The sequence below is a fragment of the Centroberyx affinis genome, unplaced genomic scaffold, assembly GCF_046629955.1.
Source record: "Centroberyx affinis isolate AG114_WGS23_722 - 3 ecotype Tasmania unplaced genomic scaffold, CSIRO-AGI_Caff_v1 ptg000112l_1, whole genome shotgun sequence".
In the NCBI taxonomy this organism is placed as follows: domain Eukaryota; kingdom Metazoa; phylum Chordata; class Actinopteri; order Beryciformes; family Berycidae; genus Centroberyx; species Centroberyx affinis.
Window position 1 is genome coordinate 865,877 of NW_027278814.1, and position 26,011 is coordinate 891,887.

General features: G+C 45.6%; 1 protein-coding gene across 1 annotated transcript; it reads right to left on the reverse strand.

Annotated features, from left to right (window-relative positions):
* Positions 1-41: 41 nt before the first annotated feature.
* Positions 42-24,575, reverse strand: LOC139650471 (pneumococcal serine-rich repeat protein-like). The gene is given in 45 exon segments (XM_071527156.1): positions 42-340; positions 1,121-1,192; positions 1,195-1,245; positions 1,690-1,980; positions 2,184-2,444; positions 2,611-2,874; positions 3,065-3,307; positions 3,458-3,721; positions 4,083-4,229; positions 4,374-4,631; positions 5,592-5,852; positions 6,234-6,491; positions 6,807-7,067; positions 7,179-7,436; positions 7,582-7,815; positions 7,947-8,210; positions 8,326-8,592; positions 8,855-9,112; positions 9,473-9,733; positions 11,366-11,632; positions 11,880-12,137; positions 12,353-12,613; positions 12,825-13,085; positions 13,210-13,470; positions 13,815-14,072; positions 14,249-14,512; positions 14,663-14,923; positions 15,054-15,314; positions 15,533-15,790; positions 16,150-16,410; positions 16,599-16,862; positions 16,970-17,227; positions 17,693-17,959; positions 18,514-18,774; positions 18,916-19,176; positions 19,306-19,566; positions 19,802-20,062; positions 20,357-20,617; positions 20,752-21,012; positions 21,435-21,692; positions 22,479-22,739; positions 22,857-23,123; positions 23,353-23,619; positions 23,712-23,972; positions 24,503-24,575. Coding segments are annotated over 45 exon segments (11,085 nt in total).
* Positions 24,576-26,011: the final 1,436 nt, after the last annotated feature.

Here is a 26,011-nt window from a genome sequence, read left to right on the forward strand (position 1 = left end):
ACCGTCACATTCTAGTTGCGAGACATCCACAGACCGCTGGCTTAGTTTTCAGAGGTCTTCTCCACATCTGGATCCTGTGTTTGCACACACACAGGCCCTGAGTAGGGCCCAGTAGATGTTGAGCTCCTGGCCGACACTGACAGGCAGTAGGTCGTGTCTGGGTCGAGGTCAGGGAGAATGGTGCTCAGCCCGATCACAGTCAGTACCTGAGGCTTGTGGGAGCTGGCCTCCTGCCTGACAACCAGGCTGTACTGGGTGGCGTCGTCTACTGGAGTCCACTCGACTAGGATGACTGTTGACGTTTCCACGGTGACCTGCACCATGGGAACTGAGAGGCCTCCTGTGGGGAAAAAAAGGCCAGATTTGTGAATTAGGCCTGGCTGATTCAGAACGTTTGTGTCTGATACAGATGGAGGAAGTTGAGTCTTAGGGGATTGCATGAAAGGTTAGTGTCTCTTTTGGAAATATCCCTTTCATTTAGCTTTAAAATAGTAGTTGTGATAAAGGCTGCATTGAAGGCTTTGACTACTAATATTTACTGTTACATGACAAAAATAATCATAACCCTGTCATACCCCTTCTAAAAATACACAGTTTGTGTAACAGTTCAATCTGTGTATGAATATTTTAAAATCAACAATAAGTGGTTGAGCAAAAATATCTACAGATAGTTTGAGTAGTGATATACTATCATGTCATTTTCATAAAATAAGTTTTTACTAATACCATAACTCACCATTTTCTTCTTCACTGAGCTCTCTCTTCCTGCGTGTCACCACTGTAGAGAATGAGCATTAGATAAATTAGGTAGTTTGTTTAAACAATATAATATTCTGTCTTTTTTATTTCAACAGTACAATACAGCATTACTCCTGTTCAAGTCAATGCTTTCTATGAATGTATGCATGCTATCACACTTAAATGCATCTGATTGTCTTCTATACAGCAACCTCCTCACACACACACACACACACACACCCACACCCACACACGCACACAGTTCCTACCATTCATGACGCTGCTTGCTTCACTTTCCCCAGCTGGTGTTGCTGGGCTGTGACCACCAGGCACTGGCAGAGATGTTGGACCGAGAGCAGGACAGCTCTGCTGTGCTGCACACCCTGGGCCCGGGGCGAAACACGGCTGTCATACACCGTGTATGTGGTGGCAAACACAGACGCATTCCATGAACAGTGGCAAAGGAGCTGTTACCACTGTACGTCACTCCTGATGGTGGGCAAGGAGCTGGGGGAGGGAGAATTGGAGTGTTACCGTTACTACTCCATATACTGTTGGGGAGTTTAAATTCTTACAATGCAACATATTTTATGAGCTTATCGGATCTTCTGCATGTAAAACCTTATTCTGCTTATTGCAATAACTACAGCCGTCAGATAAATGTAGTGGAGTAAAAAGTACAATGTTTCCCTATGAAATGTAGTGGAGTAAAAGTATGAAGTCTCACAAAATGGAAAAGTGCCAGTACCTCAAAATTGTTCTTAAGTACAGTACTTGAGTAAATGTACTTAGTTACTTTCCACCTCTGCCCAGGGACCCATACATAAGACCATTTTTGTTGTTGATTTAGTATTGAATTGTAGAACTGTCTATACTGTACATGGGGAGATAAGAGTGGGAAGAGTGAAACCTATGATGACAATAGTTATGGTTCCTGAGTCCTCAGTGTACCTGTAGTTCCACTGATAGCCATGGAGGGGCCGCTGGCACCAGCAGGGCTCTTGCTCTCCACTGTGGCGAGGTAGGATGAACTGCAGGGGAGGGGTATCTCATAGAACGTCATGCTTGTCCAATAGGAAGAGAGCTCGAATTGGGCCTGGCTGTCTCCTAGGAGACTCCCTGTCAACCTCAGCTGGTATTGGATGTCTGTACAGGTGACCTCTGTCCAGCTGAAGAGCAACACCTGGTTCTCCATCTGCATGGGCAGCAGCTGCACCTGCAAACTGTCTGGAGGACAGGGAGCTAAGGGAGAGACAGGGAGAGTTAATGTATTAGTTGGTTTTAAAGGCAGCAAGCAGGCGTAATGTGAGGCCTGATAAGCTATACTTATAGATCTTTCACAGTCCAGGGCAAACATAATTCTGTATCAGCCCTCTATGATAGCATTATTGGATGTTCCTTGCGAGTCTTTGAGAAGTATCATGCATAACAACAAAATCCTATACCTGCTCCAGTCAGCACCGGGTCACTGAAGGAGCTGTTGCATGTCCCATCTGAAGCCTGGACGGAGAAGTTGTAATTGGTTCCACACTCGAGACCCTCGATGGTACAGGTGGTTTCTGTGCTGCTACAGTACAGCATGTCGCCATCCTCAGCCTGGGCACAGCCAAAGTAATCCACAGCGTTCTTGCTGGGTGACCATGACAGCACTGCAGACTGATTGGCACAGTGGGACATGACTGAGAGATTGGCCGGCTGGCAGGGACCTGGAGGGAAGGAAGATTGCTAGGTTTTAAGTTTGTTTTTCTTAGCAAAGTGCTGAAATTGGTACTATTTAGTCATGTTAGGTGAATGTGCCTCATATCCAGTGTCTGTCAGTGTATATCTCATGCATATACGCAGTGGTAAGTACATTATCTTTAAGACAAATACCTGTGTTGAGGGTGACATTTTGACTGGCCTTGCTGGAACAGTTCTCATGGCTGGCAGTCACATATACTGTATAGTGCTGGCCACAATGGAGCTCGGACAGGGTGCAGTTGCTGTAGCTGGTGTTGCATTGATGTACATGTCCATCTTCACCCCTAGCGACGACATGGTAGGTCTCAGCCCCCAGAGAGGGGCTCCAGGACACCTGTGCACTGCGGGCTTCACAGGTCACGTCATTTACCATCAGGTCCCTGGGTGGACAAGGCTCTGTGAAGAGCAAGAGAGAGGAGGTCAGGATTAGTTATGTGTGAGTAAAAGGTTTTATCTTATCTTAAAAGCCTGGGTGATGGTTAGGGTAACAGTATTTTGTGGTAATCTACACAATGCTGTCCCTCTGAGCTAATATTTTAGAAGATGTAATGCATCACAGAATACCAAAACAGAACTCTCTATGTACCCGTGCTAATCCTGTAAGGCGGACTTCTCAGATCGCTGCACTGGTCCGGCGACGGGGCTACGCTGATGGTGTAGCGGAGACCACATCGCGCTCCCTGGAGGTAGCAGCTGGTGTCGGTGCTGTTACAGGACAGGTAGGTACGGTCACTAGCTTCTGCTGTGGCGATGTACACAGTGTTTCCCTCGCCGCCCTCCATCAGTTCCCAGTCGACAAGGATGGAGGAGTTGTGGCACTGAGAGAATGCTGTGATACTGGAGAGGGAACAGGGGGCTGGGGGAAAATACATTTATTAGTGAACACTGCAGTATGTACGCAGTGTGGTTTTAGTCATGGTCCGAGTATTTATTTCTCACTACCACTAGGGCTGAACTCAGTTCTAAGCAGTGCTGTTACCTGTCTGTAACTCAATGGTGGCACTGGGCAGACTGTCACACTGGCTGTTGGTAGCAGTAACAGTGAAGTTATAAAGGACGCCACAGGCCAGGTCTTCCACCTCACAGGTAGTGTTGGTGGAAGTGGTACAGTTGGCTCTGTAGTCTTCTCCGCCTAAAGCCGTCACAGTGTAGCTCTCCGCCCCTGAGGTGGCGTTCCATGATATCCAGGCTGAATCGGTCACACAGTCGATGTTGCCCCTAATCCCCTGGGGCTGGCAGGGAGCTGGAGAATACACACGAAAGGGAATTCAGTGACTGGATTCAGGGTTTGGACACGTAGGCTCTAAATCGTGTCTTACTATCTGGGAATAATGAAAAACATTCAAAAACAGAAATTTCACAGTGTATTTCAGTGGAATCATGATTGCTACGGAAGACAAAACGTGACATAATGAACCAAGCTTCCTAACCATTACCAAAAGTGTCACATTTTGTCCTCCATAGACTTTACCCATAGTTTTATACTGTACCTGATAAGACGGTAAGAGTTTGACTGAGTTGGCTGTGGCAGCCGCCCCTGACAGCCGTGACTCCCACAGTGAGGGTCTTTCCACAAGCCAGGCTGCTGATGGAACATGAAGTACTTGTGGCGTTACATGAATAGCTGCCTCCACTTTCCGCCACTGCTGAAACCAAAAAGTACTCGGCATCTGTGTTGGGATCCCAGGAAATCATCATGACGTCCGACAAACAGTTGACCTGGGCGTTCACATTATGGGGTGGGCAGGGGGCTGGGAACAAAGGGGATCATTTGATTACTCAACTAAGAATTTAAAGTTGATAGTGTGCGGTATATAGAGTACATGAGTGTATATCTAGTAATATACATATTAGAGTGTGTGTGTGTGTGTGTGTGTGTGTGTGTGTGTGTGTACCTGAGTTGAATGTGAGAGCCTGGCTGGGGGTGCTAGAGCAGCTGTCATCCACAGCCACCACCTGAACAGTGTAGCGGCTGCCACAGGTAAGGCTGGTGAGGCTACAGTGGAGGTCCGAGCTCTGGCAGGTGACGTTGCCCTGACTACTGTAGGCAGAGACAGAGTACTGTACCGCCCCCTGGCTGGCAGACCAGGACACAACAGCGGTATTGTTGGCGCAGTCCGTCACCACTGAGACATTAGTGGGAACACATGGCACTGCAGGTAGGAGAGAGACAAGAAGGGTTAATTATTACTTGGTGTAATCAAACGTAATAATAATGTTGAGGTGAAATATAGCAATAATACCTGTGATTGTTGGTACAGCAGTGATGAAATACAGTAAAGAACATTCTCAAGGTCATTAAAGGAAAAGTCCTTTGAATTTTGTAGGACCATCAAACACACAGCGAGTTATCCCCCATAGTTCCATAGTTAATGGGGCCATCCTTTCAGAGCCCCCAAAAAAGCATAAAATGTCCATCAGATTTCTCCAAACAGCTTGTGCAGCATAATCCAAGTGTTCTGTAGCCAAATGATTGCCCCGTAGGTCCAAAAGTCCAATATTACACACATCCTACTTGCTATAGCATGCATGTGCAACCAGAGCATTGTGAGTGTGGAAAATATAGGAAATAATGAGGTAAATTTTGAACTTTTGGACCCACAGTGCAATCGTTTGGCTACAAAAAACGTAGATTATGCTGCGTGTGCTGTTCAAAGAAATTTGATAGATATTTATGCTTTTTTGGGGCTGTGAAGAGATGACCTCCCAAACTCTGACTCTGTTTGGGAGAAGGCTGAGATGGAGCCATGGGGATTCGCTGTGTGTTTGGTGGTCCTACAAACTTCGACTGACATGAGATTGAATAGATAATGAGTCATTTTAATTTTGGGGTGAACTATTCCTTTAAGGTTTTTATACAATGGTTACCATCATGTGGACGGACAGAAAAGCTTTCTTCAAAGCAGTATACATATGTAACAGTAACAATAAAAAAAATAAAAGAAGAAATTTATACATAATATACAAACTAGCTGCCTGGTTATCACAAGAGTTTGCATAGTAACCAATGTGTTTTATAGGCTCAATCATGGTTAAATGCATCTTTGATTAATCAGACTGCTTGGATGAAACTACTCATTACAATGACATACTGCACATGTTGCCCTCCTCACCTGTCTGCAGGTTGGTGGGCACACTGGAGGTGGAGTTACACTGCTGGTTAGAAGCTGTGACTGAAACAGAGAAGTTCTGCCCACAGGCCAGGCTGGGGACACTGCATTCGCTCGTGGGGGACAGACAGGTATTTGATAAGCCGTCGTCAGTCTGCATGGTGACTATGTAGTAGTCTGTCCCGTTGCTGGCCTGCCAGTTTACCAGGACATTGCTAGAGAGACAGTCCTGGGAGGCAACGACCGCTGTAGGTGGGCAGGGCCCTGGGAGAGAGAGACATACAAATTAACTTTAGTCCTGTGTGAGCTGAAAAACAACTGCAGTGTTCGTAAAGGTGCTGTTACTACTTCATTCATTTTATAGGTTCTTGTTTGTGTATCATTTTCCACCATGTTGTAATCTGTTGTCATTTAGATTATGTAATCCAATCCAGCTGTGTCATTTCTGCTGTTTTGTTTGTTTCTTTTGTTTTTATCTCACCTTTGCAAATTGCAACTCTTCTTTTTGTTTTTTACCATTGCATTTTATCACTGTTATTTTTTTATCTGTTTGATTCTATGTTTTATAACTGTCCCATTGAACAAATCTAAACTAAACTACTTTCTGAATTTATTTCAGGTGAATATGAGAGGTGCATAACCTACATGTCTCTATGTGAGCCGGTGCACTAGAGTTGCCAGGGCAGTGCTGGTTGTGAGGCGTGACTGTCAGGCTGTAGACTTGTCCGCAGGTGAACTCGGAGAAGTAGGCTTTGGTGTCATTAGTGGTGAGCTCAATCATACTGTTCCCTGCTTCAGCTGCTACCATGTACAAATTTGCCCCTTCACTGGCGTTCCAGCTCAGAGAGATCACTTTCATGTCACAGTCCACAGAGCCAACCAGGTTTTGGGGCACACAGGGATCTGGAAGAAACAAAGATGGCTGATAAATTAGAAACAGTGGTCTTCAACCATGTGCCATCAAGGCCCAAGAGGATACAGGGTTTCATTCCAACCAAAAACTACAGCAGCTGATTTTACTGATTAAGCCCCCCTCTCTCTCTGGGTGAAGGTGCTAATGAGCTGCTGGTATCTGGACGAAGAGGGAGAAATTGAGTAAGATATTTTGATGGTCTATCTGAGGTTGCAATTACACAGTTAATGCATTTGACACATACATATATACAAAATCTGCAATTATTAATATTCTGTAAATTTAGGCGCTTGCACATAACGTACCCATATGGATGAAAGAGCAGTTGCTAGGTAGGCTGGTGCAGTTCTCGTCCTTTGCTGTCACCTTGACGGTGTACTCCTCACCACAGTGCAGGTCCTCCCAGGTGCAGGAGGTGGTGTTGGAGACACACTGGTGGGTGTGGCCATCACGGCCAGTGGCCACGGCAGTGTATGTTTCAGCACCATCACTGGGTGCCCAGCTGACAGAGCCGATGTTCAATTCACATTGTACATAGGTCACCACGTCCCGGGGGATACAAGGGGCTGGGGATGGAGGGGGGGACGAGAACACACAGTTAAACATGTATACAGAACACTGAAAGAGACAGACAGAAATTGTGCATGTGCGTTATAGTATATGATGTAGGATCATACTAGTTTTGAGGAAGGCAGGGCTGCTGGGGATGCTGTCACACCGGCTGCCTTGCCCCTGCACAGTGATGTTGTAGTCCTGTCCGCACGGCAGAGCGGCTGACAGAAGGGTGTAGGTGGTATTGTAGGCCTCCATGTATCCAAGGCTCCCAGTGGCTGTAATTAGGTATTTCACTGCACCGCTCGCTTGGTGCCAGGAGATGTGGACCGTCTCACTCTGACAGGGCGCCTGGGCAGACACAGCCACCGGCTGACATGGCTCTGGCAGGAGAAAGGATAAAAAAAAGATTGGAAATGGGGGAGAAAGACAACGGGGCTGTTAGACTCCATTGCCCTCAAATAGTGAAATGATCACATTCTACCAAAAGAATAAGGCAGATAAAAAAGTGTTTAACATCCGCAGTACCTGTTTCAATGGTTACGGTGGGACTGGCCTGGCTGGAGCAGCCTTGGCTGTGTGCTGTGGCAGTGAAGTTGTATGTTTCTCCACAGGCCAGACCAGGGAACTGACATGTAGAGCCTGTAGAGTTACACTGCTGCACTTCCCCTCCTGACTCCTTGATGGCGCTAACTATGTACAGTTCCACCTCAGACCTCTCCTGCCAGGACAAGTCTGCTGTCTGGGAGCCGCACTGCAGGTCTACAACCAAATCCTCAGGGGCACAAGGACCTGCGGAGACGTGTTGATGGATGAGGATGAAATCTTGTAGAAATAAAACCCAGAAACAACAGTAGCTACTTATGAGGATCTACAGCAAATGCTCAACTCACGTGTGGCGAGGTTAGCATTCATTGGTGCTGTGACATTGCACTGCTCGTTGCTGGCGGAGAGGCTGAGGTTGTACCTTTCCCCACACATTAAACCTGTCACATTACAGCTGTTCTGCTGGGTTGTACACAGGGTCTGATGACTCCCATGGACCCAGGCCGTCAGGGAAAAGTCTGCAGTCCCATCAGTCATATTCCAGGACACCGTGGCAGCACTGTCAGAGCTACAATCAACCTCTACATGGAGAGTGCTGGGGAGGCACGGAGCTGGGGAAACAACAAAAGTAAGTTTAAACATGGACTCCCATAGAAAGGTAGAAACTTAGACACACTGTAGTTATCAGTTGCTGTGACATGTGGGTGTGCATGTCTATGTCCTCACCTGATGTGAGATTGATCACTGTGCTGTCAGAGCTGTTGTACTGCTGTCCCAGGGCCTTGACTCTGATGTAGTACATTGTGCCACACATCAGTCCCGACACGGTACAGGTGGTATCTGGACTTGTGGCAGCACAGAAAGTGTTGTGGCTATTATGGCTGTCAAAGTAGGCAACATAACCCACAGCAAAGTTGCTCAGTTCCCAGGAAACAGTTGCAGCGAGTTGTTCGCACATCACATGGGCCTGAACGTTGGTGGGCGGGCAGGGCTCTGAACGAGAGGAAAACATACACATTTCAGCATGAAAGAAAGACACTGCCATACTTGTACAGAGCCATACCTGAACAGAGTTAACTATTTTAAAGTCACTAAACCATCCCTTTCTATTCAACCTCTATCACCATCATTCAACCATCCAATAAGTTTATTCTTCAATCCTGGAAGTGAACAACCTGTATGGACAGTGTCAGTGTCATAATGGGAACTCCAGTCTCCATCCAATCCCACCTCACTTCCTGATTAGGTACCTCACCTGTCATGAGGCGGTAGGAGTCAGAGGTCACAGTGTTGTTGCAGGCCAGGTTGTGTGCTGTCACAGTGATGTTGTAGATCTGACTACACCGCAGGCCGGTCAGGTAGCAGTGGTTGTCGGTGGTGTTACAGGTGGCTGTCAAGCCCTGGTCAGTCACAGCCTCAGCAGAGTAGGAGCTGGCGCCTCTTGCTGCGTCCCACAGCACATGGGCAATGCTCACATTGTAGTGGGCAGACACATTCATGGGAACACAGGGCTCTGCGGGGGGGGGGGGGGGGGGGTGTTATCTCAGGTGCATTTATGTTCAGTGTGATTAAAATTCAAACTGTTGTGCAATGCTATAAAAACATTGAAAGAACAAATGAGATTGAGCCAAGAGTATGCAGGTTTTCAACCAATCACTAGACCAGCTGATTTCACGCTCTGGCTGAAGGTCTGCTAACTGTGAAATTGGTTGGTGTAGTGTTTGGTTGGAATAAAAACCTGCAGACTCTTGGCCTTCCATTGCGCATGGTTGCTCATCCCTGCTTCAGCCAAAAAAACAAACACACAAAGGCAGGTTCACACACTACAAATGCCCACACACACACACACACATGTAGATATACAGTGACACACCTGTCATGAGGTGTCCTGCCATTTGGGCAGTGTTGTTGCAGGTCTCTCCCAGGGCTTTTACAGTGACATTGTATTCCTCTCCACACTGCAGAGAAGTCAGCTGACAGTTGGTGTGGTTGGTGGCACAGCTGGCGGGCTGGCCTGATGAAGCTGTGAGCTTGGTAACGTAGGACACAGCTCCAACGGCTGATTGCCAGGATATGGTTGCAGAGTCTGCTTGACAGTCCATAATAGCCTCAATGCCGCTAGGCTTGCAAGGCCCTGTGGAATTAATGGAAGAGTATGACTGAATTCAAATAACTAATATTTACAGTTGCAAGAATGTCTTTTAATAATGATCCAGTCTCTTTAACAGAAACTAATGAAGCTAAGAAACTTGCTATGCATATATTTATTCATATTTTACGCCGTCAAATTCTTATTAGAGGCCTAGAAAAAACAAAGCATCTGGTAACTAGTGGGTTACTGAATTTGGTTGCATTTTTAGTAGGAAGGGAAACCCTAACTTGATTGGACTTGATGTCATCCTAAGGAGAGTAGCCAATCAAATTGGTTTATTGGCATGATAACCACATACATTAGCCTGCTAACTGGCATGAGCTTCTTAGCGTCATTGTTCACTAGATAGATATTTAATTATCATTTAGTGTACCAATACACAGAATATGATGTAACTATCCGTTGTGCTATTTTGGGAGAGCAGCTATGTAAAAACCTGGGATGTTGGAGGAAAAAGGATGAGCGCAGGTATGTCACAGAAGGCACTGACCATCACATGTTGTTTCACATGATATTTTGTTGAATTAGGCCATGAAACCTCCAGAAGGCTCAACAGTAAATTATGCTATCCTAGAACCACCCAACTCCCACCTATTCCTAACACTAAACACAACCTGCATGACCCTGTACCTGCCCACTTAGGCTTATACATACTTCACAACATTACCCAATAATTTCTAAACTCGATATTGGTCTCAACAAAAATAGTCAAATTGGTCAGCTGACCATCCCTTGAAACACTCCACTCAGCAGTTCAGAAACTGAATTTTCCAACAATCATAGGCCATAGGGATGGCTGACTCTTCTCGCTTGAAACAGCCCACTCAACATTCCAGAAACCAAATTGCAGCAGCAAACAGTAAGCTTTATGTACCTGTACCTCCAAAGCGAGTTATCATGTGGGGCATCCTTATCAGGTGCCCAAACCACCTCAAGTGGCTCCTATGTAAGGGTTCAGAACAAAGACTGACCGGTGAATCGAGAGTTTAATTTTGTGGCTCAGTTCTCAAGTCAATCTCAAGATCCCTTTACCCTCACACATGAATAACACCCCGGGATATCTGAATTCCTTCACTTGGGATCACTGTTCCCTCCCCACCTGAATAGGACAGGCCACATTTTCCAGGTGAGAGCAATGGTCTCGGATTTGGAGGTGGTGACCCTCATCCCAACTCTATCACACTTGACATCAAACCGCTCCAATGAGGATCTTGAGGCCAAAAGAACAACATCATCCGCAAACAGCAGAGATGCCACCCCAATGTTACCTTAATATTTTGATCATGAATGTCACAAACAGGTCGAAGTGAGTTTGACTTAATGTATATGAGATAATCATTTCCTCTAACCTTTTTTATGGGTATCTCTTACACTGATCCAAACAATAGAGGAAACTGCTCTTCCTGCATTCAGTCCTTCAGTTCAATTGGTAGGTGTGTAGGGACGTGCATCTCCTCATATCTCATACAACGTCAACGGGTATCAAATCTTTTCTTGATTATTAAGATGCAAACCGGCATCAAAACACTTGAACATATTATATCTGTGTGTCCTAGCATTCTAGGTAGTAGTGTGTTCGTATCCATATGTGTTGTGTAGATGTGCCCGTCTCACCTGATGCAAGAGAGATGACTGTGCTGTCAGAGCTGTTGTACTGCTGTCCCAGGGCCTTGACTCTGATGTAGTACATTGTGCCACACATCAGTCCTGACACACTGCAGCTGGAATCTGTACTTGTGGCATCACAGGAAGTGTAGTAGCCATTGTAGTCATCAAAGTAGGCGACATAGCCCACAGCAAAGTTGCTCAGCTCCCAGGAAACAGTCGCAGCGAGTTGTTCGCACATCACATGGGCCTGAACGTTGGTGGGCGGGCAAGGCTCTGAACAAGAGGAAAACACACACATTTAAGCTTGTGTAACACATTCTATTGAGCTCATAAGAAAAAGTAATTTAAAGTCATTAAACCATCCGTGTCAATTCTTCATCATCATCCAATCATCCTACAAGTTTTTTCTCAGATCTTAGTATGAAAGTTTATTCTCAAATATGAGGAACAGACAGTGTCAGTGTAATGGGAGCTCCAGTCTCCATCCAATCCCACCTCAGTTCCTGATCAGGTGACTCACCTGTCATGAGGCGGTAGGTGTGAGAGGTCACAGTGTTGTTGCAGGCCAGGTTGTGTGCTGTCACAGTGATGTTGTAGATCTGACTACACCGCAGGCCGGTCAGGTAGCAGTGGGTGTCGGTGGTGTTACAGGTGGCTGTCAAGCCCTGGTCAGTCACAGCCTCAGCAGAGTAGGAGCTGGCGCCTCTTGCTGCGTCCCACAGCACATGGGCAATGCTCACATTGTACTGGACAGACACATTCATGGGAACACAGGGCCCTGGGGGGAAGAAAGACGAGAGGGATGTTATCTCAGGTGCATTTATGTTCAGTGTGATTAAAATTCCAAGTGTTTAGCAAAGCTTCTGTACATGTATCAAAAGAACACATAAGATACACAAAATTAGGGAAATCCAGGTGAAATGTACTATGACTCGTTTTATTTTTAGAATTTGGGTTATATTAAACTGTATTAACAGTGCAAGTTATGCTCACCTGTAGTGAGCATTACAGGGACACTGACAGGGCCAGGGCAGCCGGTATGCATTGCCACCACAACAACAGTGTATTCCTGTCCACAGACCAGGTCGCTAAGGCTACATGATGTCCCGACGCTACTGCAGGAGGAGTTGTGTCCATATTGGCTGTGTGCATGCACACTGTAAGCTGTGGCTCCAGCAGCACTACTCCAGGAGACCAGGGCTTCACCTGTACTACAGTCCAGATTGGCTGACACACTGGTAGGAGGACATGGGGCTAGAAAGGGAGAGTAAGTACAGTTCAAAGAAAGAGATGGGGAAAAATAGGATAGAGAGGATGGGGGAATGAGAGCGAGAGAACAAGACAGAAGGATGAGCAATGTGTTTAAGCAGCTCAAGGTCATAAAACAACAGATAACACGTTTTCATATGGACATAATACTGCACATGTATAGAAATGGCTGTCAGAGTTTATTTATTCAGTGTACCAGTGAGCTGCTCCATAGGGGTGCTCATCTCGCTCATGCACACATTAGTGTGTCCCATCACAGTGAAAGTGTAGCTCTCTCCACAGCTCAGGTCCAGGAAGGAACAGCTGGTCTCACTGGAGCTACAGGTAGAGTTAACACCCGAGGTGGCGGTGGCTCTCACAGTGTAGTTCTGAGCTGTGCCGGCGTGATCCCATTTTACCGTGATGCCGTTGGTGCTACAGTTCAGGTCAACAGTGGTGTTCTCAGGTTTACAGGGAGCTAGGGGAGAGTGAAACAAGAGGAGATCGCCCATTATAATCATATAAGTCATTGTTCCCGTGTTGGTTTTGGTAACATAGTATTTTTGAAGATCAAATTATGAACGTGACAGTGTTGCACCCACCAGACTGGACCTTATAGTCAGAGCCAGCAATGATGTCGCAGTGAACGGAGGAGGAATTGACAGCCACCTCGTAAGTCTGGCCACACTTTAGGCCATGGATGGAGCAGGAGTTGGAAATGGAGTCACAGGAGGCGCTGTAACCATCACTGCTGATGGCCATGGCTGTGTAGTTATCTGTGCCTGGAGTCTGCTGCCAGCTCACAGTCAACACATTGGCATCACACTCCAGCTCCGCCACAACATTCTCTGGGAGACAGGGGGCTAAGGGAGAGAGTTTAGTTCGAGATGAGCACTTGTTTTATACTCAGTTATGTAGACATTGAGGTGTGATAACTAAGTGACTAAACTGTTTATTAGTCATAACCATTAGTGCATACATTTTTAGCATGGGTGGCCCCAGTGGGAATTGAACCTCTAACCTAAGCAGTGTTACTGCCATTCTCTACACCTTGATCTATAGGGGACTATGTTGGATTGATCTTATCAATAAGTAAACTAATGATACCATGGGAAAGATGTGTGTGCATTGGTGTGTATTTGTGCATAGGTAGAGGCATGCCTGTCTGAGTGATTTTACCAGATGTAAGCGTGTGTTCATGTCTTACCAGAGTCAAAGTGAATGTCAGCATGCTGGCTGCTGTTGCAGCTATCTGTGGATGCCACCAGTGAGGCAGAGTACGAGCGGCCGCAGTGAAGCTTCACAGCGCAGGAGCTGTCATTGGAGGAGCAGGAAGCTACATGGCCGTGGTCTCCTGTCACCTCGACGGTGTAGAAATCTGCTCCGTTGCTCTCATCCCAGGAGAAATTCCCCTTGTTTGTTCCACAGTCCACACGAGCAGCAAAGTTGGTAGGCTGACAAGGGGCTAAAGGAGGTACAGGTGCAACAAGGATGACACTTAACATTATGTTGACTTACATTTATATTATTATTATATTATATTATTATTTATACATTACTGATTTTAGATTTTGATTATATTTTTATAACTCTACTGCAGCAAGTAAGTCTTCCCACAGTTGCCATAGAAACCTGTCCTACCTGTGCCTATTTCTATAGGTGGGCTGTAGCTGCTTTGGCAGGTTCCATCACTTGCTGCAATGCGGAAGGCGTATTTCTGTCCACACGACAGGCCGGTGAAGTGGTGTGTGGTTTGGGTGACAGTGTAATTTGAAGCGAGGATCACGGGGCCTAACCTCTGAGAGTTTAAGGTGTAGGTGGCCCCAGCCACAGGGCTCCATGCGAGGGACAGATCGTTGGTGGCACAGTTGACCTGGCCCATCAAGTTAGTAGGCGGGCACAGGGCTGGGACGACACAAAGAGATGTTTAAACGGCAAGTCTTTCTCTACACAGGTCAAGAAATTACTACTGCCTCTACCACTTTCATTCATTCATTCATTTATCCATTCATTCATTCATTCAGCCAGCAGCAGGTTATTACTCTTTCCTCTCACCTGCTCTCAGCTCCACGGCTGAGCTTGGCTCGCTGTGGCAGCCCCTGTCCACAGTTACGACCGTGACATGGTAGGTTTGACCACAGTGAAGGTCAGTGAAAGAGCATGAGCTCAAGTTGTTTGAGCTACAGTTGTGAGTGTGTCCATCACTTTGACTTGTTGCTGTTGCTATGTACATGTCTGCCCCTGTTACATTAGACCAGTAAACAGTGCTGCCCTCACACGCCGGAGACACAGTGACATTACTGGGGGGGCAAAGACCTGGAGAAAAGGAAAGGATTTTATTTGTCTCTGGATTGAAGTGGAAGGGTGTTTTTCATTAATTTATTTCATTGAAAACTGCTTAGATTAGAATATGGATCTCCAACTTCAAGTCTTAGTGTTTCTGTACCTGCACTGAAGATGTAAGCTGCGCTCGGGTGTCCAGCACATGACTCGGAGTGCGGTAAGACTGTGATATCATAGGTTTCACCGCAGTGCAAGTCGGGCAGCTGACAGCTGGTAGTGTTGGTGTGGCAGTGGTGTGTGTGTCCATCCTGGCCTGTCGCTGTCACATTGTATGCTACAGCACTGGGGCTTCCCACCCATGTCACCAGGGCTGAATGGTTGAAACACACCAGACTGGCGCTAACATTCTGCGGGGCACAGGGGACTGGGAAGAGAAAAAGAAAACACAAAGATGGTGGCTGGATTAATTAAAGGGGACAATCCACAGTTATTATTAGAAATTTAAACGTACAGTGCATCAACTGACATCTTGTGAAGTCCAGCAAACATCTGGACTTAAATCCTTCTTTCCCCTTTACCTGCATCTGTCAGTAAGGTTTTTGGCTTGTTTATAAGCACTATAGCATGTGGAAGGATCAATACCTGTTTCCATGGATTCACTCATGCTTGGGGTGCTGTTGCACTGCGCTCCCTGAGCCTGGACTGTCACGGTGTAGTCCAGGCCACAGTGAAGGCTGTTGAACACACAACTGGTATCTGTAGTCATGCAGCTATCCAGATGCCCTGCTCCCTCCAGCCGAGCCAGAAAGGTGACGCGGCCCGCTGGGTCGGTCCAGCCAACCGCTGCTGAGCTGTTGCCACAGACGTAGTGCTTAAACATGATGGTCGGAGAACAGGGAGCTGAAATGAGAGGGGATGATATGATATGATGGTATATGATGTATATAATCCAGTAAAATGATGTATATGATGTATTATTTAATATGAAGCATGTATATGACGTAGTATAGGATGTAAATTATGTGTATATATATATATATTATGTATATATGATGTAGTATGTATATGACATGTACTGTATATGATGCTATGTAAAGCTCTTTGAGACATGCTTGTGATAAAGGGCTATATAAATAAAAAAGACTAGACTGTGGTGGAGCAGTCAAGACAAGATTCATCTCCCACTCATTCTCTCTCTCTCTCTCTCTCTCTCTCTCTCTCTCTCTCTCTCTCTCTCTCTCACTCTATCTCACACTCACTTGTGGTAATGTTGATGCTGGAGCCGGGTGCGCTGTCACACTGGCTTCCCCGTGCAACGACCGCGGCTGTGTAGGTCTCGCTGCAGACGAGACCTGTCAGCTCGCAGGTAGTAGTAGCCGAGCTGCACGAAACCATGTGGCCCGTGGCATCTGTCGCAGTAGCCGTGTAACCTGTGGCGTCGGCCACGGGCGTCCATGAAAGAGAGGTAGAGTTGGTGCCGCAGATCAGGGTGCTGCCCTGGATGGAGGGAGGGCAAGGAGCTGAGAAGGAGAAATGAAAGAAGAAACAGTGGAATTATGAGTAGGATACCAGATGTGTTGGTTGTTTCTACACAGATACTAAATGTTCCGCCATTTCTAATAGATGTGTTTGTGACGCTTACTATCTCATGCTGTTGGTACTTTATGTTGAGTTTTATTTCTCGGCAGCTTTTCTTTTTCCTCCCTACCTGTCATGAGGGCTGTGCTGGTGTCTCCGGTGCTGTTGCAGGTGGCGTCCTCAGCCAGCACAGTCAGGTTGTACACTGTCCCACAGTTCAGCTGGCTCAGCTGACAGGAGGTCGCACTGCTTCTACAGGACGTGTAATGCTGAGAGCCGTCCTCCTGGGCCAGCACGGTGTAGGCCACAGCCCCAGCAGCGGCATCCCAGGACACAGTGGCCGTGTTCGAGCCGCACTGGAGGACACCGGTCACATTGGTTGGGTCACAGGGTCCTGGTGGGGCAGAGAAGAGAGAAGACAATTGTGTGAATGTGTGAGTTACAAATGATGACACTTTGTGAGTTACATAAAATCTACAAAAATATGCCGCACAATCTGACCTGTCATCAGGACAGTTTGACTTGGAGAGCTGCTGCAGTGGCTGCCCTGTGACGTTACTGCGATGCTGTACTGACTGGCGCACTGCAAGCCAGTGACGGAACATGTGAGGCTTGGTGAGGAGCAAGTCTCAGAGAAGCCGTTGGGACCAGTCACAGTAGTTGTGTAGGATGTAGCACCAAGGGAAGCGTTCCAGGAGGCCAGAAGAGAGTGTGTGCCACAGGCCGTCGTTCCTGCTAAGCTCTGAGGGGCGCAGGGTGCTGGGGCAAGACATCACACAGAGTACACAATAAAGAGCATGAACATAACTGTAGGTTTTATTTAACATTTGCTCAGGCCACTTCTTCAATTTATCCATACAGCATTCATTGTCAAAGTAATACACTACCAGTCAAAAGTTTGGACACACCTGATTGAATACTATGTTTTTCATTATCTTAAAGTCATTTTGATCTAAAGGCTTATGCTTAAATGCTTGAAATTTGTTTCTTAGACCAAAATATAAGATAGTTTTGATTTGTTTAACATGTTTTTGGTCACTGCATAATTATATTTGTGTTATTTCATAGTTTTGATGTCTTTACTATTATTCTAAAATGTGGAAAATAAATAAAGAGAAATGTCGTGTGTCCAAACGTTTGACTGGTGGTGTATATTTTTAAGACCGTTATTGATTCTGCCATTGGGATGGATATCAACATAATCACCAACAACATCCTTATTACCTGTTTGCACAGTCTGTACGGCACTGTATGGTCCACTGCAGCTACCGTAGGAGGCTCTGACCAAGACATTATAAGTCTGTCCACACTGAAGGCCGCTCAGACTACACTCAGTGTCCTCAGTATGGCAGGTCACTGGGCTAACATCCCCAGCCAGCGGCATGGCAGTGGCACTGTAGTTGAGTGGCATAGCAGCAGGGTTCCAGCTGACCATCAGGATATTGGTGTCACACAGCAGGTTTGTGCTCACGTTCATTGGAGCACAGGGTGCTAACAGAGACAGATAGGAAAATATGGCACTGAATCAAAAACTTTCTGAATAGTTGCACTGGATATAGGCAAAATATGATTCCACAAATTCTCAATCCATGAAACCAGGGTGCAATTTATGTAAAAAAAAAAAAAAAAAATAGAATAGAATTGGGATTTCCCAGTGAAAACTGACACTTCTTGATACATTTTCTTACAAGTTAAGCTATACTGTACATATTTTTACATAGCTATAGATTGTGACAGATCTAGAACATATTTAAGGAGAGAATGAAAGAGAGATGGAAAGAGGATGAAAACTTCTTGCATAACCAGAGGATATGCCCACAACAAACAGTTTGCAACACGCCTCACCAAAAATCACATCAGTAACTCACATATGATTTAATGATCTCAACTATACGTCTATCCCTCGGTTTGCAATTTGTTTCACCTTTCTAGCACTGATTGCATTGTCCAATGGGGCAAGCAAACACCAAGAATTATTTCCAAATGCTATTTGACCCAGGTCTCATCAGCACTTGATAAACAAGACTCAACGGCTTTTTTAGTACCTGGGTCTTGTCTGAGGGGGGCGCTGAAGGGGCTGGTACAGCTGCCGTCAGAGGCAGACACAAAGATGTTGTACTCTTGGCCACAGATCAGGTCGCTCAGCAGGCAGCCTGGACTGGAGCTGTTGCAGGACAGGATCCCTCCAACAGCCCCTCTGGCTTGCACAGCGTAGGTCACTGCATTCGGGCTGGGGGACCAGGACAGCTGGGCGGTCCCAGCAGTACAGTTCAACTGGCTGGACAGGTTGGAGGGAGGGCATGGAACTGGGGAGGGAAGTGAGGGTTGCTTATTAGACTGTCAATGAGGTCATTATTAACGACACTGTAATGACACATTAATAAGAATAAAAACACTTTCATGTGAGATTTCAAGCCATAAATAATAAATGATACATATTATGTTACCTGTGTGCAGAGAGAACGTCTGGCTCTGCTGACTGCTACAGCTGTCGTCTACTGCTGCGACACCAATGGTGTAGACCTCCCCACACTGGAGCCCATGGAGGCTGCAGGACGTGTCATTGGTGGAGCACTCTGACCTGTGACCCCCCCCACTCACAGCAACAGCAGTGTAGTTGATGGCACCGAGGCTGGCCACCCAGGTCACGTCAGCAGAATTCTGCCCACATATTTGGGTCGCTGTGACATTGGTGGGGGCACATGGCACTGGAGGGGAATATAGATGAGAGAGCGGTTAGAGGTTGTATGCGAGCAAGACATTGGTTGAAGTCTCATTGCTGTATGTACATCATCAATATAGATTATGAGCGTTTTAGTCAAATCTGCGTCCCTCACCAGTGTGTACAGTGACTTCTGTGCTCCGCTGACTCAAGCAGGTCCCGTGGACGGCAGAGACCGTCACCATGTAGGAGCTCCCACATGCCAAGCCTCCCAGGGTGCACTGGGTGTCCGTGGAGTTACAGCGTAGGCTCTCACCCGCTCCTGAGGAGATGATGGTGGTGTAGTTCTCTGTGGGAACAGAGATGTTCCAGGCGACTGTCAGTTCCCCAGTGCTGCAGGCCACACTGGTCCGCACATCCTGAGGAATGCATGGGACTGGAAGAAGAGAAAAGAAGGGGAAGAAGGGGAAAAATACACAAGAGTTTGGTTTAAAACAAGAGCTTTTATGCACTTTAATGACTTATCTTCAGTGATGTCTAAGTAAATAATGTGATACATCTAAAAATGTAAAAGAGACAATTAGGGCAAGGTCTCATTAATTGAGGCATAAATTGAGACTCAAATGCACTCGTTCCTTATTTCACTTAACCCCAGGTTGTAGTTGCAGTACCTGAATCCATGCTGATAGGTGCTGAGGTGGAGGGACAGTTTCCGTCGTTATAGGTGACAGTGACGCTGTATGTCTTTCCACAGGGCAGATGGAAGATTTTACAGTTGTTGGTGGTGTTGCTGGTGCAGTTGAGCCGACCTCCGCTCTGATCCTCTATGGTTGCGATGTAGGAGCCTGTGGGCTGATGGTTCTGCCAGACGATCAGAGCATGATTGGCTGCACAGTCTCTGAATGCCTCAACGTTCGTTGGAGGGCAGGGGGCTGGAGAAGAGGCAGACGATTTTGTAGGAGAGTGTGGATGTTGTACAGTAGATCTGACTTTGGGCATTAGGGTTACACATTATACATTTATTATACCATGATTGCTTTTGTCTTTTGCGTGTGTCTACAAAGGCTGGAAGAAGAGTTTCAGAGCTTCCAATGAGTAGAAAGAAATGGGAGATGGAGTAGAACAGCAGACAAGTGAGCAGCCATATCATGTCTCCCTCCTCATGACACAATTACTAATCTCGGCCATAAATCCCATTTTTAAATTAGACCAGTCTTCTGTCGTACCTGTCATTATGTTGACCTGCTCGCTGGCAGTGCTGTTGCACTTCATATTTGTGCCGATAACGCTGGCAGTGTAGTTCTGTCCGCAGCTCAGGCCCTCGATTAGACAGTTGGTGCCCATTGCACTGCAGCTACGCACCGCCCCATCCTCATGCTGAGCAATGGCAATGTAAAATACAGCACCCATGCTCTGGGTCCAGTTAACCCTAGCAGAATCGTGGCTGCAGTCAACTAATGCTGACACATTGGTGGGGGTACAGGGAACTGGAGGGAGGGGGAAAGAGAAAGACAATGGTGTGAGTGTAGTCCTGCAGTATGTGTTAGACCAATCTCTCACTAATCAAGAGCAAAACAGAGCATAACCCATTATCCCTCCTACCACAGCTCCCAGTGCTTACCAGTCTCAGCCACCTCTCCCAGCACCTTGTTAGAGGAGCAGTCATCATCCGTGGCAACGATCCACACACTGAGGTGTTCCCCACATGGCACACCAGCCACTGCACAGCTGTTGCTGAAGGAGCTGCAGTTGTAGATTTCTCCGGTGTTCCCCTGCGCTTCTACAAAGTAGGAAAGAGCGCCAGCCGCAGTATCCCAACTAGTGATCAGCACCTCTGACTGACAGTCAGCTGATGTCCTCACATTTGTTGGTGGACAAGGAGCTGGAGGAATGAAGAGAAAAAAGAAAACAACAACAGAAAAAGAGAAGATTAAGGTAATGTGGCCTGCTGGCCTTTTTCATCATGTCCCACCAACATGGTACATGGTAAATGGGGCATTATGTCATCATGGTGGGTGTGTCCACGTCTTGCACACACAAGTAAACTAAGTCAAAATTGTATTATTTTGAACATCAAATTTAAACTAGGAATCTTCACACTTTAGCTGCAAATTTTCACAAGTCCCACAATCCACTTTTCACATTCAGAAAGAACCTAAACAGATGCGTTGTGGGATTGTCCAGAATCTGTACTTTCACTGATGTATCCCTACTTTTGTATTAAAGACATCACCGTTCCAGAATCACAAACATTTACAAAACTCTAACCCTGTATGTAAACAAACCGACTCAAGTCCTACTCACAGGTTCGGACGAATTTAGGGGGGCTGACTTCACTGTTACACGTGCTGACGGCGTACACATTGTACGTGTAGGATTGACCGCAGCCGGTGTTGGTGAAGTAACACGTGTTGTCTGCAGTCCTACACTCAACCACCCTGCCTGTGTTGTCCACGGCGGTGGCCACATAGTAGTAGGTGTTGTTGGTGGGCTGCCAGCTAAAGATGATCACATTGCTGGAGCATTCACGGTAGGTCTGAAGTTCAGCAGGAGCGCAGGGGACTAGGGGGTACAGAGAAGAGGCAGAGGATTAGGAACTGCAGTATTGTAAATGGAGAGGAAATAAAAGCAAAGGGTGCCATGGAACATGAATGATACAAGAGAGATAATGTTATTGGCTGAGAGGGCAGTTGAGTTTATATTAACAAGTGAATATTGTAAAACAGCAGTAGATTTTTGACATTTACAACAGATTCACAGGCTAACAGACAGTAGACTTTCGCCCTCTATTGTTGCAAGTCAACCAACAGCATCTAAGAAACACGAGATTTGACTCCTTTTGTCTCTTTGTTTTCTTTCAATTTAAATACACTTCTCACTCTATAGTAAACACATGCCTAGGTGTGTGCGCCAGACACTAGATCAGGTCCCTGGGCGGACTGTGTGTGTCTTCCCAGACTGATACTATAGCTGACCTTTTGAGATAACTCCCTCACTTGAATAGACTGTAAAGAACTTTAGATCAGCTGGTGTTGGATGGCAGTTCCTGGTGGCTAATGAGAGGGTGTGTTTCACCGTTCAGCATGAGAAAACAGCATAGGACACCATGGGAGGAACCTTAACAGAATCCCACAGGACGGACTTAAGGGGAACTTTTTTGACAGTGTGTGTGACAGAGAAAGAGAGACACCTGAGGTAAAACGAGAGGGTGTGTGCATGCGTGTGGGAAACGTATAGAGATATAGAGATGGATGATGAGGCACATAAAGGGAATTTAAGACAGGGAAAGGTGGAGACAAAGAATAAAAAGTGACACTGCACGTTTGTATGTGCCCACGTGTCCCTCACCTGTGTCAAACAGCATCGAGGTGTTGGAGGTACTCTCACAGTCGTCAGAGATTGCTGTGACTTTGACCTGGTACTTCTCTCCACATTTGAGCATGGTGATCTGGCAGCTGGTGGAGTCGGAGGTACAGCTCAGAGCCGTGCCATTACCATCAACAGCTGTGGCCCTGTAGGAGTTGGCCCCAAATACCAAACCCCAAGTCACTGTCACCATGCCGCTGGAGCAGCTGTAGTCTACAGAGACTGTTGTCACTGGGTTTATGTCTGAAGAAAGAGAGAGATAAACAGATCTCATGATGGAGAGGTTCACCGTGTCTGTTCACCTTTCAGTGAGACTTATCAGTCTTTCTGACAAATCAATTCTGCCTCTCAAATACTTACTAGAGGTGTTGTGTATGACGTTAGAGGCCTCTCCAGCCACGAGGAAGACGTTGACTGATGATACCCCCACTGTGTAGGTGGAGCAGGGCTCCAGATTGCTGATATCCATGGTTGTGGACGAAGTGTTCCTGATGACTGGGGCGATGCTGGGGTCGCTGTCAGTGACTGTCACTTGATACAGCAGGACTTTACTCACAGGGTTCCATGTCACCCGGGCGGTGCTCTTTCCCGTTGACACAAGAGTCACACCAGTCGGCGGCTGCACCACTTCCAGGAGAAAATACTGGTGTTAATCTAACACATTTATTTAGAGCTATAGATTTATAAATCTATAGTTATTTACAAATATCCATATTTTTCAAAGGGTTGGTACACACATCACATCCAGTTTAGTAGCTAACCGTGCATTTAGAAATATCCAACTTCCAAGTCTATATTACATGAATTATTCCCTCTGAATACAAATAAGCAAATCCAACATCCCATGTAGACTTACATGTTGTGATTGTCCTTATTCCACTGCGGGCCCCCAACCCAGCACTGTTGGAGGAGTAAACATAACAGTTGTACGTTGTGGAAGGAGTCAGGCCATCCACTTGTCCTCCCAGGGTGGTGAAGCTCTGGTTGTATCTCTGTGGCGGAGAACTAAAAAACTCCTCCACAATCAAGAAGTAGCGGTCCGCCCCAAACACACTGGACCACTCAAAACTGATAGAGGTACTCGAAATAGCTTTGGATAAGGTGATTTGGGACGTGGCGGGCACTGTGGGAATGTAAAATAAAGGATTTAAGATTATTCAACAAAGGGGTAAATCTGATTTATTAGGCTGGTTACTTTGAAAACAGCGTCCTCACCTGTCATGGCTATTTGCTTGTCACTGCAGAGTATGTTGTAATATTGGAAGGCCTTGAATGTTACTTCATAGGTACGTCCTGGCCTTAATCCCTGAACCAGCCTCTGTGTGCTGTATCTAGACATCGACACCACCACTGGGGCAATACTGGTAGAGTTCACGACTCTGAAGTCCAGTAAATAAGTTGACGCGGCACTGTTGCTGCTCCATACCACTTTCAGTGTTGATGCTGAGGGAGATGACACTGACGTAATACTACATCCTGGAAAAGATAGATGAGGCCATAAATTATTTGGTTTGTTTCTATATGATACACTTAATATATAACAAAGGAAACAGATAATTGTTACAGTTGGGCGGTGGGTTGCTACAACAGTAAATCCTATAAAAGATGCTACAAAGGATATTATACAAGTATTACAGCAAAACCACTGCATAAAAATCTATAGCATTATTTTAGTAATACCAAATGAGATGAAACAAAAAGTACCATACAGTACAATAAGGTTCTTAAACACACTTTAAGTTCTCATAGGAATATTATATAGATTTTTCATTAGAGGGGAAATGCCAGATTAAATATAATGTGCACTGCCCAGCCAAATTAGGATTATTTTTTTTTTGCATTGGTTGTAGTTCTAAAAGTTCTGCTCAGCGCTACAGCACTACTCTTGGAGGGATTAAATTTCATATTTGTTGTTTTATTAATGCTGATGTCTGTGGTTGTGCACCAGAGGACCCCACTGTCCAGGTGGGTTGTCATGTGGTGACAGAAACATCCCTAGCATTTACTCTTCTTTTCATGCTCATCCACCCCAAAGAGGTTTAGATCAAGCCATCCAGTGACCAGTGGTGCGGTCCGCATGGTGCACTCTCATACTGGAAGGGAACCAAGAACCAACCTCACCCTGCAAGATTCTGGCTCACCGAAGGATGCAGTTCATCTCTCTGAATGGCTTCCTCTTAATTGGCATTTCTAATTTGCCAAAACCTTTCACCACAAGCAACTGCTTTCATATACTTTCAAAATCCTTTATAGCCTTCATTCACTGTGGTAGCTTTACAATGATAGGGTCCATATCCTTTCTTTCATTTATATTTTAGAGGTAGTTTTGATCAAAATCGCATTTTGGCTAATTCTGAGGCTGCTATTGAGACATTCAATTGTTATACATTCATTAAAAAAGATGAACTATGCATTTTGATAAAAGACATAATCATTACTGTGCGAATGCTTGGACAAACAATATATTTTTAAAGATTAATGTTTATGATGTTTTTTATTTATTTATTTATTACTATTTTACATATTTTTTTTATTTTTATTCATTATTTCCTTGCAGATTGGCTCTGAACTGAATAGCAACAGTGGCTCATAACATCATCATCCATCCAACCTGCTTTAGTGTTGGACAAAAACCTCTGCAGATTACAGTTAGGCAGCTATAAACCCTAAAGTGATTGCTAATAAACCCTACTTTTTTCCACATATATATAGAGAGCAGGACACTCACCTGTAGCCAAAACATACTGTATCTAAAAAAAACAAACATGAAAAGGGCATAAATGAAAATTACACAATTACACAATGTATGCATTATGAAAATAGAAATAGTGCTTTATTTATCAGTGACAAAGAAATTGAATTAAAAAGTCAATAAGAAGTATAATTACCTGTGTCACAGAAAGTAGGATGATTGATGTCCACAGCTTATCCATGGTAACTGTCAGAGTTTCAGTGAGTTACATCCACACATGGGTGCTGGACACAGCAGCTCAACTGGAATCTTTACAGGCTGAGCGCTGTAGATCAGCTGCATGAGAACCAATCAGGACGTCCTAAATGAGGACAGGGAGACTCCCGACGCCTGTGGGCTCAATGTCATGATGAGAAGCTTAGGAGGTGGAGGTGGGGGTGCTGTCAATCCCCCACACCATCCTCAGCCTCAGGTTGCTATTCCATCATGTTTACAGAATATTTCAGTGCTATTCTAATATTAATAATGCATTTCATCTCTGTATTGGACCAACTTCATCTTAAATTGAAAGCATAAGCTGGAGGATTTGTTTTAGGAGGTGATTTTTACCGTAATATCTACACAATATTTCTTGAATTATTCTGACTTCCTCGTATGCCTGCTGTAAGGCAATATCGGGTCTATTGTATGACATATCGAATGACTAAAAAGAGTTATTATTATAGGGAAAGTGAATTCCTCATAGTGCACCTGCTACATCCTTCCTGGATTGATGACAACATTTTTTCCTCGAAAAGCTCTGTCATTAGACAATATTGTGTAA